General features: G+C 46.3%; 1 protein-coding gene across 1 annotated transcript in view; it reads right to left on the minus strand.

Moving 5' to 3' along the window:
* Nucleotides 1-6,347: 6,347 nt before the first annotated feature.
* SRP14 (signal recognition particle 14) overlaps nucleotides 6,348-17,607 on the minus strand; it is a 149,984-nt gene continuing 138,724 nt past the window's right edge. The window contains exon 5 of the mRNA XM_069637514.1: nucleotides 6,348-7,279. Within this exon, the coding sequence (XP_069493615.1) occupies nucleotides 7,190-7,279 (90 nt within the window). The 3' untranslated portion in view covers nucleotides 6,348-7,189. The remainder of the gene's footprint in view (nucleotides 7,280-17,607) is intronic.

Here is a 17,607-nt window from a genome sequence, read left to right on the forward strand (position 1 = left end):
AGGAATGATTTTAGAGCCCATCGCACTGCTCTCAGTTCCAGCAGGTTGATATGCAGGGAGGATTCTTGCAACGACCACCGGCCTTGTACCTGCAACGTATCCAGATGAGCTCCCCATCCGCTCAACGATGCATCCGTCACCACCGTCTGCTGGAACGCCGGTTCCACCAGAGGCATTCCTTTCGTTAGATGAGAAGACGCTTTCCACCAGCAGAGTGCTTGTACTAGTTGCTCGTCGACGACCAGTCTGTCGGACCAGCGACCTTGACTCTGCGCCCAACGGTCCGCTAGAAATTCCTGGCAAGGCCTCATAAACAGACGGCAGTTGTTTATCAACGGAATGCATGATGACATAGTTCCTAGCAGGGACATGTATCTGCGCACCGATACCCTGGTACCGCATTGCCATTCCGACGCCTTGCTTTGTAATTTCTGTACCCTCTCGCTGGATGGTCTCACAAGGTTTGTTTGCGTATGAAATTCCGCTCCTAGAAAAACCAAAGTCCTCGAAGGCTCTAAGGAGGATTTGCTGAAGTTTATCGAGAAGCCCAGTTTCTGTAGGAGGGACAACGTGGCCCCCAGACTGTTCAGTGTTTGTTCCGTGGACGAACCTCTGACCAGCCAGTCGTCTAGATAGGGCTAGACGTGGTGACCTTCCTTTCTTAAATGGGCCGCTATAGGGGCCAGACACTTGGTGAACGTCCTGGGGGAGGACTTGAGACCGAACGTCTTGAAGGTCCAGCGACGACAGGTAATCCTTGGGTTGCACCGACCTGATAACCTCCTGGAGCTTTAGCATTTTGAATTTTAAGCTCTTTAGCCATTTGTTGAGTACCCTCAGGTCGAGAATGGGCCTCCATTTTCCATTTGGCTTCTTGACAACGAAGAACCGGGAATAAACTGTTTCCTTCCTGTGCCACAGGAACCTTTTCTACCGCTCCATTTTTTAGCATAAGCTCCACCTCTTGTCGTAGGACGCGAAGGTGGGGCTGGGCCAAAAACACCGGCGGAAGACGTGGAGGTTTGTCTTTGAATTGTAGCGCATGACCCATGCGAATCGTGTCCAGGACCCATCGATCTGTGGTGATGCATTTCCATTGGTCGATATGATGAGACTCGGCCCCCCAGGACATTCCGAAGGCCGTCATTGGTTGCCGGTTTGCTTGTCCTTCGTCGAAGAGGAACCTGAGCCACGTCTTCTGGAGGCTTGATAATCTCTACCTCTTCGTGCCGACTGGGATGCACATCTGAAACCTTGTGAAGAGTACGAGGACCTGTTAAATCCACGGTCCCTAGAGGCTCCAAAGCGGGAGTTTCCAGAAGCACCCCTGAATGGGCGAAAGGAGCAAAAATTTCTACCTGTCTGGAGGGCTCCCAGAGACCTAGCAGTATCCGTGTCTTCCTTCATCCCCTTCAAGGCTTCATCTACCTTTTCTCCGAACAGATGTTCTCCTTCACATGGCATGTCAAGGACTTTGTATTGGACTTCGGGACGGAAAGTAGTACATTTGAGCCACGCTTGTCGACGAAGCACTACGCCATGATTGATCTGTTTGAAACCAGACTCTGCTAGATCAACTGCAATATTAATTGCATGGTTCGAAGCCTCCTCGCCATCTCGTACAAGTAACATGGCTGCTTTTCGGTGTTCTTCTGGCAGAAGTTCCAGGATAGGGGCTAGTTTGTGCCACATTTCTCCATCGTATCTTGATACGATAGCCAAAGAATTGGCTGCCCTTACCGTCGTCGCGCCAACTGAGAGCACCTTTTTTCCAAAGGCGTCCTGCCTTCTGGCCTCGCTTTCTGGTGGGGTCGAACATTTTTGCTGTACTCTGGCCTTCCTAGCCGCTGCCGCCGACACCACGGAGTCTGACAGAGGTTGTGCCGTTAGACATTTTGGAGTGGACTCCAGAGCTTTAAACTTTTTCTCAATACGCCCCTCGATAGCCGGCTCCGAAAACGGATGGCGCATCGTCTTGAGGCCTTCTTGCCACACGTGGTCCAGAATTGGGATGGCAAAAACCGATTTCCTCCTTTGACCCATATGATCAAAGAGAAAACAGTCTTTCTTTTGTTCCTCAGGAATCAAGCCGAACTCGGAACACGCCTTTCCCATCATGGCGTGGAAGCCTCCCACATCATCCGGAGGAGACGGTTGTGCCTGGCTTCTCGTAGACTATCTCCACATCCGAATTCCATGTTGGGTCTCTCGACAGGGAAATATCTGACCCTGAGTCACCCTGGATAGAATCAGACTCCGATAGCTCACCCTCCTCCTGCGCTCGAGGACAGTCCTTCACCACCTGGGAGGCCGATGGGCTTTTGGTCGTCGAGCGGGCTGTTTGAGCTTGTTCGTCGACGGAAGGTACAGGAAATAGCGACGACGAGGTCCCAGGTTGAGGGATCTGCGTATCCAGACGCTGTAGGAGCTTCTGCAGCGTATTCAGTACATCCAGAGACAAGACCGTCTGGGGGGTCGGCAACGTCGAGGATAGAGGGACCATACCCCCACTCGCCGTCGTCGAAGTGGAAGTCCGTAAGCCCAAATCCGACGGCTGTAAAACCATGCCACATTCCCCTTCCGCCGACGGCGCCGACAAGGCCGTGTCCGGCTGCAGTAAGACTTCAGGGGGGACCGGGTCGTAGACCTCTGGTTGCCAAGCCATAGACTGAGTCGCCGTCGACGAAGGAATCCCCACCGCTGCAGCCTGAACAGTAATAGGCATCGTCAACGACACCGGTGTCGACGAGCAAGTAGCCAGCTCCGAGACTTTAGACTTGGAAGCCGATTTCGATGCCGATTTCCCGGCTGAAGAATCCCGACTCATGGAAGACCTATGACGGTCCCCTGAGGAGGATTTTGACGTCGCTTGCCTCACCGCCTTAGATAATGAGGACGACTTTTTGTGTGATGAGGAAGACCCAGCATGCTTCCCCGTATGCTTGTCATCAGGGAGGTTGTCGACCGGTCGTACCTTCTTCGAGGGAGGTTCCGACTTGCTCCTGGAGGCCGTTGAGCCAACTTCTGATGCCGGATAGGCACCCGCTCCATCGTTAAGCCAGTCGACCAACCTTCTTTTTCTGTCTTTAAGGGTTTTTTGGGAGAAACCCTGGCATATCTCACATGTATCCGCCGTGTGGTGCGGGTGGAGACAGTAGATACAATCCATGTGGGCATCACCTTCAGACTTTTTTGAGTCCACATGTCGCACAAGGGCGAAATAACGCTTTTCCGGACATAATTCTCCAGAATATAACGTCGCCGAAGCGAAAGAAAAAGCAACCTAATTTCCACTAGTAGTAACCACGAGGATCCCACTACTTTGAAATACGGTTGAAATCTGAGGGAGCGCGGGGGCGGGTCCTGTATTTATATCATGGCGTCCTGACGGCGCGGGCACGCATGATACAAAACGAGGTGGATAGGACGCATAAGCGTCGAAAAAGTTTTCCTACGGGAAAGGGTCTATATAATGTACCGGGGATTCCCAGCCTGACGACGGGGAATATTCTAAGCATGTGAATCCATGAAAGATCCAATGCTGGAGAATATGAATCTCAAAAGTCTCAAAAGTGCTGTCATACAATACGTAGATGACCTATTGATTTGCAGTAAAACAGAGGATGAGTGTAGACAGGACTCTATTCAACTAATGACTATTTTAGCACGTAAAGGATATAAAGTGGACAAGGAGAAGTTACAGTACTGTCATGAAGAGGTGTTCTACTTAGGTCATTTAATTTCACACGACGGCATGAAAGGGACACCAGAGAGCCGAGGCAATCATGAAAACATCAAAACCAAACACAGTGAGACTGATGCAAGTTTCTGGGTCTGTGCAATTACGTTAGAGCCTGGGTGTTTGATTAAAGCACGCAAGGCCACTTTGCAAGCATTAAAGAAAGCACAAGGGGTTTCGGGCAGCTCCCTCATTTCCTGCCCCTGCCAGACATACTGGAGCCAGAGGGGGAGGGGGGATTCACAAAAGGGACCAAACCTAGTCTGGCGCGCATAGTAAATCTCAAGAAGGACCTTTCCAACAAGAAATGGCGAAAAAAGAAGACCGGGCCAAAATGGGCACCCATGAGTGCTTTACTGCAGCTGTGAACGCATCGCTGTACGGACCATTTAGGGCTCGACAAGCTCTTGTATTAATTTTACTTTAACCAAACTCTCTCACTTGGTAACAAGTCGCAGTAGTACTTAGACTAAGGGAATCAAGGACTGGCATAGACTTGTGTTAAACCTTTGAATGACAACTAAGGTTCGCTTCCCAAATCTCGACATACGTACTTTGCCATGTTCTGCTCCCCTTATTCTGTTTTTCACCTACCACAACAGTAAACTTATCGGTTCCCTCACTAGGGAGTTACCAGTCTATACCCCACTTGGTGTGGCACACCAACCATCTCTTCCCCCAGCATTAAATACTTGAAATGGGGAATATTGAATGGAATGGGTAATATGGGTGTGTAGCTGATGTTGGGAGTATGAAAGGGAAGGCAAGGGTTAATTTGGCCTGGGGTATGGTGAAGAGGAGTTACGGGTGTGGGGAATTAGGTGATGCAGCAGAGTAATCGCATGGTGAGGCAGGGATGGGATTGTACAGTGAAGTAGATCTACGGTGAGGAGATGCTGGGGAAGCTTGTGTTGGGGACAGTAAGGACGGTGCACAAGAAGCAGTGGTGTAGAACAGAAGATGGGAAGAAGAAAGCAGGGATAAGTGGGAGAAGGGTTAAGGTGGAGGAGAAAGAATGGCAGGTGGGAAGGAGAGGTGGAAGAGTATAGGAGAGGGAGAAAGGTGGATGCAATGGTGCAGGTAAGTTGGATGGGAAGGAGGAGTGGGATGGGAGAGTGCTAAAGGAAGAGTAGGAGGAAGGGGAGTTCATGCTGGCCAAGGTGAACCAGGAACATGAAAAAGGAGGCATTAAATGCGTCAAGAGGATTGGTGGCGAGCAGGGTTGTAATTGGAGGTTTTAACAACGTAATATTTTAGGGCTTCAAGTTTTGAGAATTTTGAAAAAGGTGTTATAGCAAGGTACGTGGCATCCCCAGGTAGAGATTTGGGGGGTATCTAGAGATTGAAAAGCATGAATAGGCAAATTGTTAAGTCGTATGCAGTTGTGATCTGGTGTTGTGATGTTTCTGCAATGGTGCATGCATTTGATGGTTCTAGAAGATAAATCGGGCCTGGTCATGTTTGCAGGTGAAGTCTAAAGGGTCAACTGAAAATACAACATGAAAACCCATGTTTTGCCATCAAAGGTACACTGGGCAACACTATTACCCCCTAACCATATGCTCTCACAAATGATGTCAAGTATGCCACTACTCTTCGGATTAACACTGAAAGTGTGAGTGGTGGAGTACATCTGCCTTTGTGATTTTTCAGAAGAAGTTGCACATATAATGAGCCATAAACATGAAGTAACAGGTCTGAGATTAAGCGTCTTTGACAAATGAGCATCCCCATGAAGATCCGCACCAAATACTCTTTGGTCAAACAAGACCAACAAAAGATATAGCACAGCCCCCTACCATCAAAGGCATAAGTACTACTTTTTTTTATAAGACGTCATACCCCTGATCCCATCATTTAAGAGTGCACACACGTCTTAAAACTGCCTTTGACGAACAGACAAAAAGCTGCCCGTCCATCATGTCAGGGAGGGCTCACAAAACGGAGTGCTTGGGAGCAGACTACTAGACCATGTGCACATCCAAGATGTCATGTAGAAGAAAAAAAAACATGCCGCCTAACCAGATTCTTTAACTTTTGATGCATCCACAATGCCATTTCTCTGCTTGGCTCACACTATGGTGCCAAACTGCCACGTATGAGGCAAGCTCAGTGAGGGTATAGAAGAAACGTGCAAAAAGGGTCTACTTTTAAACTAGTCCTTATTTGGCCAGTAATGTAGAAAACAGGACAAATATTTTACAAAGTGAAAGAAATACCTTTTTTATTAATCGCCGACTGGCGTGGTCCTGGCATACTTCTAGGAGCATGAAGACTCTGGCTCCAAATTAGGGTGGCTGGAGGTAGGGGTTAGACATTCAAAAGCAGGCTTTCAGTTCACACCAGTCAGCAAAAAACAGGTACTTTGGGGCAGCTTATACATGCGAGGGGGTGTGGCAGGCTTGGTGTATATGTGCAGTACTGCCAGAACAACCCTTTGATTTATAACAGCACTGGGAAATTGAGCAGGCAAAAGTAAGGTGCCAGATTAAAAAAACTAAAGCAAACAATTTTCCTGTGCATATATTCATTACAATTACAAAGTTAATAATGTACAACCTACTTTGCCACAAGGCCACTTTAGAGAAAAAAAAAAGATTCTTCCAAATAGGTTAGTAAATATTTTTTAATAAACAGGTCTTAAAAAGGTCTCAGATGCACAATCTGGATGAAAACCAAACCGTTTTTAATGCCCAATTTACAAGAGAAATGGCAACTTGCCACTCGAGTTGGAAAGGTCTTAAGAGTTCTTGATGTGTGTGTATGCAGAAATAAGCCGAACTTGGTCATAAGTTATTTTTTCCCACAACAGAAAACTTGACCCTTTCAAAAATGTTAAACCTAATAATTTCCAAAGCTTAACATATTGGCCAAATCAATCCGTATTTTCAAAGCAGGGAGGCATTATGGCTGAAAGACTGCAATGTTTGTAAAACATAACTGCATGGCAACAAATCATTGATACTATTTAGAACCAAACATCAAAAAGGAAAGCAAAACCTTTGTGCTTGAATGCGAAAACTTGGCAAAAATATCTTGCTGCTCCATATACTTTTCAGAAAAATATTTTCGAAAAACAATAACATGAGTAACGGGTAAAACAGAGCTGGCCTTCTGAGATTTTCATCCCATCAATTCTTCCAATGTGCAGGCAACAAAAAATAAAGACAACATTTCTTCCCCAGCAAAAATCTTTGGCCAGCAGCAAAACTGTTTGAATTTCCCAGTAATGACGGTAACAGGATTGTTTCCCGTTAAGAGTTTGAGGAACACCAATAGTTTTAGAGCCTTTGCTGAGGAAGTTGATGCAGCTGAAATTGAGAAAACCTACATTAAACAAAAAGAAGACTAAGGTCACCGGTGTAAAAGCGAGCTGTTGTGCTCAAAAATAAAAAAAAACTGGGCAGGCTGCTCTAGTTCATTTCCAAAATGCAAACTGAGTCCAGTGCATTATTGAGTTGCTTTACTTTTCTTGCTTTTGCTCTTCTTGTCTTTTTTCTTTAATCCATCCATGTTCGCACGTAGAAGGTTGGAATAAGCCTGAAAAAAATGAGATCCTTATACATGGCTTGCATTGAAAAGATTTAAATGTTAATGCATCATATAAATAAGGAGAACTCTTCAACACAATGCCCCACCACAAGACAAGGGTCTGAGGCGGGACATCAGCGACATTTAATGAGGGATAGCTTGAAAAATTAGCCAAGCATCTTAAAAACAAGTCACCATTTACCAATTCATAAAAAGTATTAAAAAAAGACTTTACCAAATTAGTTTTATGCAAAGCTTACAGACTACAATAATGCATTGGAATCAAGGTTTAAAGAGCGGACCAATTGGCAAAACCTTTGAGATTCTAAAAATACACCCCGCAAGATTGGTTCCCTGGCATAGGTACCCTCTCCAGTTTTGGAAGCTGCCACTGACCTATTAATCCTTCCCCTGTAGACGAGACGCAACTGGAAAACATCACTTTCTTGAATTTTAAAGAACTGGTTTGCAGAAAACATCCACAATGAACAGGACATGTTATCTAAAAAGCACAATTGGGGATCAGCATATTCATTCCATGAAAAGGAGGATCCTAGAATGTAGTGCACCAACTGACAGCCAATTTCTATGTATTCCCCCATTGATAGCCAAAAGCTCCTGAGCCTAGAATATACAAGTAGTAAACTATTCTTGCACAGGTAGGAATGATCCCCAGATTAATAGGCCATCAAGCAGCATTACTCTTAGGAGGAAATTGTGAAATGATATGGAATGATTGCACAGAATGGTCACACCCTTATACTTGCTCATTTAGGATCTAAACTTTTCTATTTTAATAGTGGAGTTATCCAGGCTTCCTTGAGAAAAGTAGGTATACGCAAGGATCGGAACAACGTTCTACTGCAAGGTGCAAGATAACTTAGCGAGTCCTTGATTGCATTGGCTGGACAAGTATGCCTTTGCAAGAGGTGGGTCTCAGGCCCAGCACAATTTTATAAACGCTACTTTCAGAGACGTGTCAGAATTGAAATTTATGAGGGATATGTGCAACAAAAAATTACCTTCAGATGTTATAAGGGGTCAGGTGCACTACAAGCATTTGATGCTCTCTAATGGGTAACCGGTGCTTCAATTTCCAGTTATTAATTATGGATATTCCAGCACAGATATACAGAAGTACAGAAATCAGTTCCCACGGGACGGGCGTGATTTCACGTTTGCAACTCTAGTAGGATTATTTAGATAAGATTTTCATATCTATGATAAATATTCCTGACCTGTGTCAACCCCAGAACATTTAGCTTTGACTAGGTAACTACTTTACCTTGTCCCTAGGTGAAGGGGAAGCTTTTTCACCTTTCACATAATCTTTTACTCTGGGTGACCTTTTTGTGTCTCTCCATAGAGTATGGCTGAAGTTCTACATTCCTATAACTTTTGGGCTTAGGCTTCGTTGCCCCTATGGGCTCCCCTATTAATTTCTATCATGTACTTGGGTGAACTACAGTTCCCAAGTGGTAAAATGTTCATCCCACTTTACATTTTATATAGTGAGCCAGCACCTCCCCACCCCCCCACCTTATGTGGATTGCTGGGGGGATCCAATGTATCCCCCTTTTATACTCAACTAAACATATTGTTACAATTGCAAGTTTGCTTGAATGGCTGGTGGCAGTGGTTTTACCTTTATAACTTTTAGTCGTTCTTCCTCGCAGGCTGTTAATTCAGTCTTGCTTGCTTGTAGTCTTCCCATGCCATTTATGGAGGAACGACCTCAGTGGGAGTTTTGTCTTCGGCAGGAATACTTTGTATTCTCTGCCAAGGCTCCAGTGTCTGAGAAGGCAGGAAGCGAGGGAGGAGTCTTTCACTTTGCCTGAAAGGATTTCAGCCTCAATAAGGGGATGGCTGTCCTGATTGGACAGCCAGACCACCCCTTTCTGTAAAATGCAGGGAGAGATGCTGTAGTTCCAGGTTTGGATGATTTAACAGGAAGCTGCTGACCTATCCCAGGAGCTGAAACCGAAGAGGAAGGTTAACGACAGCTGTAGTGATTTCCAGCAACCAGAGAGCTTCCTGTCTAACCAGAGTCTGCTGTAACCCTTCATTCCAATCGACCTGGGGGTCCCAAAAACAATGACCTAGAGCCTGGTGAGATCCACTAGTCTCAAGACGACCTGCATTTTTAGCCATCTGATGTGCTGTGACCTTGCAGGCCTGCAATATGACAACACCCTGAGACCTCAAGCCATCATGTGGCGCATCGTATTTCAAATTGAGCTGAAACTTTGGTAGCCTCTTCCTGGCTCTCCGGAGACACGATTTAAGTCCTTGAAGCCCCCTCGCCAGAGTGCTGGACCAGATTAGACACTAGATCCCACCAGCGATATTCAGTCTTCTCCTGCATCCAGCCACAAAGAAACTCTTGCCTGGAGCCTTCTCAGTTGATCCCTGCTGCAAAATCCTTTCCAGCGTCCCATCTTCAGTCTTCATGACAAGGAATTCAGCAACTGGGTTTTTAGCTGCTGTTAGGGAGAATGTTCATTTCTGTGCCAATTCCCTTTAACATTAGAGAGACCCCCTCAGCTCTTTTGCTGGACTCAGGGTTTTTTAATTTTAACTTCTGAGTGAGTGAGACTTTCTCACTCGTGTGTTTTTTCCTGACTACGATTTTTTTGTTTGATACCGTTTAAGGGAGTCTGGTAAACTCAATAGGCATCTGCTTTTTGCATTGCAACACACAGCACCTTTTGTGCAGTGCCACTGATGTTTAAATACATTTTCTTGGGTGAACTGCTATTCCCAAGAATATTAAGATGCATTTGGTTTTAGTTACCTTTTTTTGTGGTTCCAGCACACACCACCCTACGTGGAATGCTTGGTGGTTACATAGTAACTCCTTATCCCACTTCTCATGTAATATTCTATTACACTAATGTGAATGGCTGGTGCAGTGGTTTCTTTTTGACTAACTTGTGCCATGTATCTGCAGGCTGTTTCTCAGCTGCAGTACAGCACACAAGGGTGACCATTTTCCCAAAATGCCCCCAGTCTTTTTTCACCATTTCTCGTCAGTTCCTTCTGCGCTTTTACTCTGAATCAGGTTTCAGTACTTTGTGCATTTTCCCTTTAGCGGGCTTCATCCCTGAAGCCCAACCAGACTCCAGTGTGTATGGAAAGGCAGGAAGTGAGGGCGGGACCAGGAACTTCCCCGTCCTTTGACTCTAGGTGTGCCCGAGTGAAACTAGTTCTGTCCCTGTTGGGTGATTGACAGCCTAGGGCTGGGAATGAATGGGAACTTGCTTAAAAAGGTGAGGTTTTTGGGACTGGAGGTAGTCGACCACTGGAGAACAACATCATACGAAGATATGAAGAGACAGCAGCATCCTCCTGGACCGCAAAGTGCCCTGTGAAGCCCTGCAGCTGTGCTGACCCAGATTACCCAGTTTTTGTTTCGACTGGAAACAGCTGTACAGGACGACTTCCTCCCTAGGGTTGGTGGAACCAATTAGCCTTGAGAGGAGCTTACTTGCTGTGACTTTCCAAGGCTGCAGAATCCCAATGCCCGGGGACCACTGACCGTCATCAAGTGCACTGTCTTCGGAAGTGCGAATCTGGACAAACCTTTGTGGGCATCCAGAGGACCCTACAGAAGCAGGAAATCTCCATCCAGAGTCCCCACATCAGAGTCCAGGAAGGAGGGACCAAGTAGCTTTCAACCGGAGCTGTTCCTTCTTTGGCGCTGATAAAAAGCCTATAAAACCACAAAAGGCTGCTAAATCAAGGAGAATCCTCTGCTGCAGAGTCCCTCTCAAGTGCTGCTGCAGAAGCCCATCAGATGGCCTCCCTTTTGTCACCACGACCAAGGGCCAGGAACGAGGGTCTGCTGCACTGCAACAGGAAGGCATCCAGCTGAACAAATTCTTCAGTTCACAGGTGGTTTGGGGGTACATCTAACTTTTGCCAATTGTGGTGCTTCCTAGCTTGGGGGCAGTACCATTTTACACTCTTGAGTTGACCTCAACTCGCCCGCACTGGCCTTCCAGCTTGTGCTTCTTCAAGGTGGATCTTCTTGAGCTTCTGTGATTTTCGATTTAACTACTGACCATTTAAAAACATTTTCTAAGAGCATCAGAACCTTGAACTAGCCCATTGACTTTGGCTGTCCAGGCCCCCTTCTGAACCTATTGGCTTTGGCAGTGCTTCTTCCCCTACAGGTTTTAATTGTTGAACACTTATTGCTGGTATAAAAGACTGCCTGCATCCCTCTGGAAGAATCTAACTTTTTCTAAGCACAAAGTATGTTCTGATCTGACTAACTTGTTCCTCCTTATAACTCAATATTGCAATGGTGATTACAAATAAGTGTTATTACTGACCTCCAATGACATTACTCAATTTGCTGGAAAAGGTATAACATGTGAAAAGGTTTACTCACCTGCTTTATTGCTCTTATTGAATCCTAACTTTGGGATTCATGTTACAATTAGTTACTGCATTTTAAAGATGGTCTAAATATCCTTGTGTATATGTAAATAAATATGTATACTATAACTGTAAGTGTTTACGTTGATACCTGTTTTTACTGATTTCATTTTACAGCTCACATTACCCCTCTTAAAATAAGCCTAGCTGTTCAGTCACACTACCAACTTGTGTTATACAGGCCTATATTAAAAGGTGGGATATGTCTTGTAAAATCCCACACCAGTTGGGACTCTAATTCTTACCCAACAGCTGCAGATTCTGAAGTCTATCCCGCTGCAAACTACTTCTGTGCTGAGGTACTGTGTTGGCTGAGGTATTTACTTAGCTTAAGCCTGTGTGATTTCTGGATCGCTTTGGGGTGTTTGATTGGGAGTTCTCTCATACAGTCCACCCAGGCCCACTGCTGGAATCCTTCTAGGAAATCCCTGGACTCCAACTAACTTTAAAGTGAAATATTAACTTGGTTAAACAGTCTTCCACAGGAACTGACTTTCTGCAACTGAACCTCTCACACTGCCTATAGCTGGCACCTAGAACACTACGGTCCCTCTTCTGCCTCTGAGAAAACTAATGCAATAGACTAGGGAAGGACTGGATAAGAAAAGCTTCACTTATCCATTTCTTTCAGAATATTAGTGTATACATTTACCAAATGCCTCGCTTTCCTGGACCTACTGTATGGCACGACTAGAATACGGTTGCCTTGGGTTTTACTTATATTGAATAGGTGTGTGCAATTCTTAATCTGTATTGTATATTTCACTTACCTTGGCTGCATTGTGCCATCCTACACTAAGTTAGAGTTATTGCTTACCTTAGTCTGTGCTCCACTGAACTGAAAGAGCACCTGTAATAGTATACTACATACTTAGGTTTTACCTGCCTAGAATAGCTGTGTGCCATTCTTAAAATGTGTCCTATAGGTGTAGCTGAACTTGGTCTGCCTCGTGCAATCCTAAATCAAGGCATAAAATAAGCAGTGTCGCATAGCAATTTGCTATGCAATTCTGTCGGTTTGCCAATTAATTTGACACTTGTGCACCAAAATCAGCTTTAAGTTACCATGTTCAAGGAAGGACCTGCTCAACCAGATTTCCTCTCTGGCTCTCAAGGTTCTTGCCACCCTCTTCTCGGCTCACTGCAAGTTCAAAGGGGCTAATAAGTTCAATAGTAATCATCTCCTTCACTCTAGTGCCAAATGCCTGCATGGGAGTGCTAAGCAAGATTTGTTTTCTTTTTCAAACTATTGAAAAACAGTAGTAATCTAGTTGATACTATTAAGCCAGGGGTGCACAACTGATTTTGACAGAGGGCCGAAAGTACCTTACATGAGGGCTATAGTGGGCCGAAAAGTAAATGTGGGCGGGCGGTAGGCGGGGCGTGGCAGGAGGCTTTTTAAACCCCCAAGTTGTACTAAACACATGGAAAAAGAATGTTTTGAGGGGTAACGATTTTTATTTGCATTTCAAACTTACATTTTGTACTACACATTTTCCATTGTTATAATTTATTTCTATTTAGTTATTGTATCTCACCTGTTCAATTAACTACCCCCAACCAAACACTATGCCCCATGTCACTCACCCCCAACCAAACACTATGCCCCATGTCCCCCTCACCCCAACCAAACACTATGCCCCATGCCCCCCTCACCCCCAACCAAACACTATGCCCCATGTCCCCCTCACCCCCAACCAAACACTATGCCCCATGGCCCCTTTACACCCAACCAAACACAATGCCCCATGTACCCCTTACACCCAACCAAACACAATGCCCCATGTACCCCTTACACCCAACCAAACACTATGCCCCATGTCCCTCACCCCCAACCAAACACTATGCCCCATGGCCCCCTTACACCCAACCAAACACTATGCCCCATGGCCCCCTCACCCCCAACCAAACACAATGCCCCATGTCCCTCACCCCCAACCAAACACTATGCCCCATGTCCCCCTTACACCCAAGCCAAACACTATGCCCCATGTCCCTAACCCCCAACCAAACACTATGCCCCATGGCCTCCTCACCCCCAACCAAACCCCCCCACCCCATGGCCCTCCCCACCCCCAACCAACCCCCCACCCCCCCAAATCAGCACACAAACCAGCACCAATACAGACCCGAACCCCCACCCCCCAACTCAGCACACACAAATATGCACCCATACAGACCCGAACCCCCCACCCCCAACTCAGCACACACACAAACATGCACCCATAAAGACCCGAACTCCCCACCCCCTCCCCCAACTCCAAACCCCCCACGCCCCAACTCAGCACACACAAACATGCACCCATACAGACCCGAACCCCCACCCCCCCAACTCAGCACACAAAAAACATTCAAATCAAAACATTCATACACATCCGGCACCCCCCCACCACCGCATCTCAACATACACACAAAATACATTCAAATACAAACATCCATACACATCCGACACACCCCCCACCCCGCATCTCAACATACACACAAAATACATTCAAATACAAACATTCATACACATCCGACACCCCCCCACCCCCGCATCTCAACATACACACAAAATACATTCAAATACAAACATTTATACACATCCGACACCCCCCCCCACCCCCGCATATCAACACACACACAAACAAAGCAAAACAAACCCGACACACAAACAGAGCACTTACCGGAGAAGTGCAGGAAGGCAGGTAAACTGGAACGCTGTAATCTTACTACGGCTGGCGTGGTCCAAGGTTGAAATGCCTTCCGGCATCAAGCCTTATGGACCACGCCAGCCGCAGTGCTGGCCCTCCATTGGTGCAGCACACACGCATTACGTGGCTCGTAGGAGCGACGTGGTCCGTGCTGAGCCAATGAGGGCCAGTGTTTTGTCCGGCCCGGAAGACAACACAGACTTTCCTAATGGAGGGCAGCCGCGGGCCGCCCACCATTAGGAAAGTCTTTGTGCCTCGCGGGCTGGACAAAAGAGCATGGCGGGCCGCAACTGGCCCGCGGGACGTATGTTGTGCACCCATGTATTAAGCTAACTAAATTTGGATCAAAAACAGGCATGCAATTCCATTCCTTACAATTTAAGTGGTTGCATAATGCATAACTACAGTATTGCCTCTGTAAAACACTGCATTGTCTCCATGGTTTACAGTAAAGTCTAGGTTAGTTTATCTAAATCTCAGTGTCAACTAGATTTTTTGTGTTAGGAAAGATGCATCACATTGATGAGTAAACACTTGAAAATGTACATGATGACACAGCCAACTGCTTTTAATAGCAAATTAGTTCTGTAACCTGCTGGTTGCATCCCTCTGTGCAACTGGTACTCGACGCATGAGCGGTTTTATACCAGTTACCGTGAAAGGGCAGCAAGTTTGAGCAGTTCTCTGTCTGCTCTGCCACCTACTCTGCGTAGTCTTACCTTTCTTTCCTCTTACATAATGAATACACAAGGCTAACTAGATGTTTACGCAAAAGAATGATCAATAGTTCCATCCACAGTGCACATCTACTGCAATACCACACACTGTAGTTAGCCTCCAGAGCTCACTTTGCTCTACGATTATGATTGCATTATATATTAGCATCTGCGGGAGAGAGCTGGCCAAACTGTTTTCAGAATGTACACAACAAGAGGGTGTTCCCATTTGAAATAATTTACAATGAATACATCAGAACTAAACATCAAAAGATGCTGTATGTCAATGAATCACAGAATTTAAAGGGTTCAAGTGCTAAGTATAAGAGACTAAGTTACTAGGACAATCCGAAATTATTTTTTGCAATACAAAATAAGAGAAATTGAAGGACTTCCTAGAAAACAAACCAACATGTATCTTCATAGTCCTGAACAAATTGATTACCAGGCAATGTGTCTCCAAATAAGGTAAATCAATGTTGGGGTAAATACAGTATGCGTGAGGACAGTACATCAATGAACAATACATTTGAGATCATACGGTAGTGGATTGAAATGGCTAGGATCAAACTGTTTCAGACCCTTTTTATCATATCCATTTGTGTCCATTCCTGCAGCTGTTTTACATTTATAGACTCAGCCAGAGCTCGCAACGTCCACTCACATAGTCCAATAGATTTTATGAATGGCGAGTACCACTTGCAGGTGATGTTCAAAACTTGTCTGCAACATTGACATTGACTTTTGCATTTAATGTCAAAAGACGTTTCACTAGTTGGCAGCAGTGTGCCAAACAAAGTGGTTTTGTGGTGAAATGCACCATTATGCAGAAAGCGCATTTACATTATTTGTCACCCCATTGCTATGGGTCGAGGGCATTTCTTTTAGGTCGAGTAGGTAAGACAATGCATTACTTACCGTAAAAGCATTTCTGATGGTTGTATCTGCTTAGATTCACATGCTGTGCATAGGTCCGACATCCAGTGGTCACTGCGGAGTATTGCATTTTGTTTTTCGTAGTCGAAAAGGGGACGTCGACAAGGCGTGTCTGTAACACTATCCCTATAGTGACATGCGTTGTACCCACAATCCCTCACACGTCGAGGTCCCTCAGATTGTTTTTTCCACCCAGCTTATGGTCGCCTTACGCGGAGCTCCTAGAGAGACATTGCTAAACAATTACTACGGACCTCGGTCCTTAATATATACTTATTGTTAAAGATCCCTCCCCTCGACGTTAGCTGTGAAGCTGTTTCTCCGCCGAGCAAGTTTGACGGAGGAGATCCTTCGGCGCTGCCGAACACGTGGCCAGGCCTCGCCGGCCAACATACAGTAGGGAGAGTGGGGGTTTCGAACTTTTACCTTCTCGTCGAGAATGTCTTTCTTTCTCCCCTATCTTTCCCTTGGGGTTGTTATCACCAGTTTTTATTGCCTCAGCTATGGAGAGGACACCTTTTAAGTTTTGCCCACGCTGTAGGGGCAAATACACTTGGAAGGACAAACAAGCTCTGTAATCGTTGCTTGCCCCTCGATCATAAAGGACAGCTGCGCGGCCTGTAAGCTCTTGAAACCAAGAACTCTTAAAGAACGGAAAGTTAAGAGGTGGGCGGACTACGCTATGTCGAAGTCAGTTTCCTCACCCGCCGCCGCCGTTACAGAAAGTGAGGAGGGTGATAACTCGACGTCCGTTACGGAAGTCATTAACCCCCAGAAGGAGCGCTCGCGCTCCTCGACGTCCGTCCCCGGCCCCGACGGGCTCGGCTCACGCCCTGCTTATGGGGATGAACACCCCGGCGACAAGGACGCACACAGACCCCATAGGCCTAAGCACACAACCCACGGCTCTTCTTCGTCCAGGACGAAGGATCCACCAGCGCCGAAGGGGACGCAGGGCACTCCGGCGTCGACCTCAGACCGCAAGGGTCTCAAGCCCCACCCGCAAACGCAGCCGCGACCAGCGATTGGGCTTTCATCTAATACGGGCGCTACCTCAAAAACATCCGACGTAACACTCCATAGAGCGGTCGTCGAAAAACAACGCGCAACGCAGGCAACGCCGACTCCAGAACCCTTGACTGACGAACTCGTCGTCGAGAGTCTGGCGAGAATTGTTTCCGAGGACAAACGTAAGCGGACGACGAAACAGACGTCGAATACCGCACCCAAGGAAATAGAAATGCCGAAAAAGCACACGAGTAGCCAGGAACTGCCCCATCCATCTAAAGGCACTTCTAAACTACCGGAGGGCTTTTCTGAGGGCGACGGAAACCTTTCGTCGACGTTGTGGGAGCGTTCGAAGCGTTTTGAAGGTGAAAACACTGATTTCCCCCCTCTAGACTATTCAGGGGTTCCCCATGAGACCCTGGAAAGACTCCATTCTTGTATGGAAAAGATGGAGAGGTTTTTGGGTAGCCAAAACCCACCCACACCCAAAAGACCAAGAGAATGGACCCAGGATGACCCTAGGGTCAAGATTCCTAGGCTG

This window comes from Ambystoma mexicanum, chromosome 14 (genome assembly GCF_040938575.1).
Source record: "Ambystoma mexicanum isolate Mex_15411 chromosome 14, UKY_AmexF1_1, whole genome shotgun sequence".
In the NCBI taxonomy this organism is placed as follows: Eukaryota; Metazoa; Chordata; class Amphibia; order Caudata; family Ambystomatidae; genus Ambystoma; species Ambystoma mexicanum.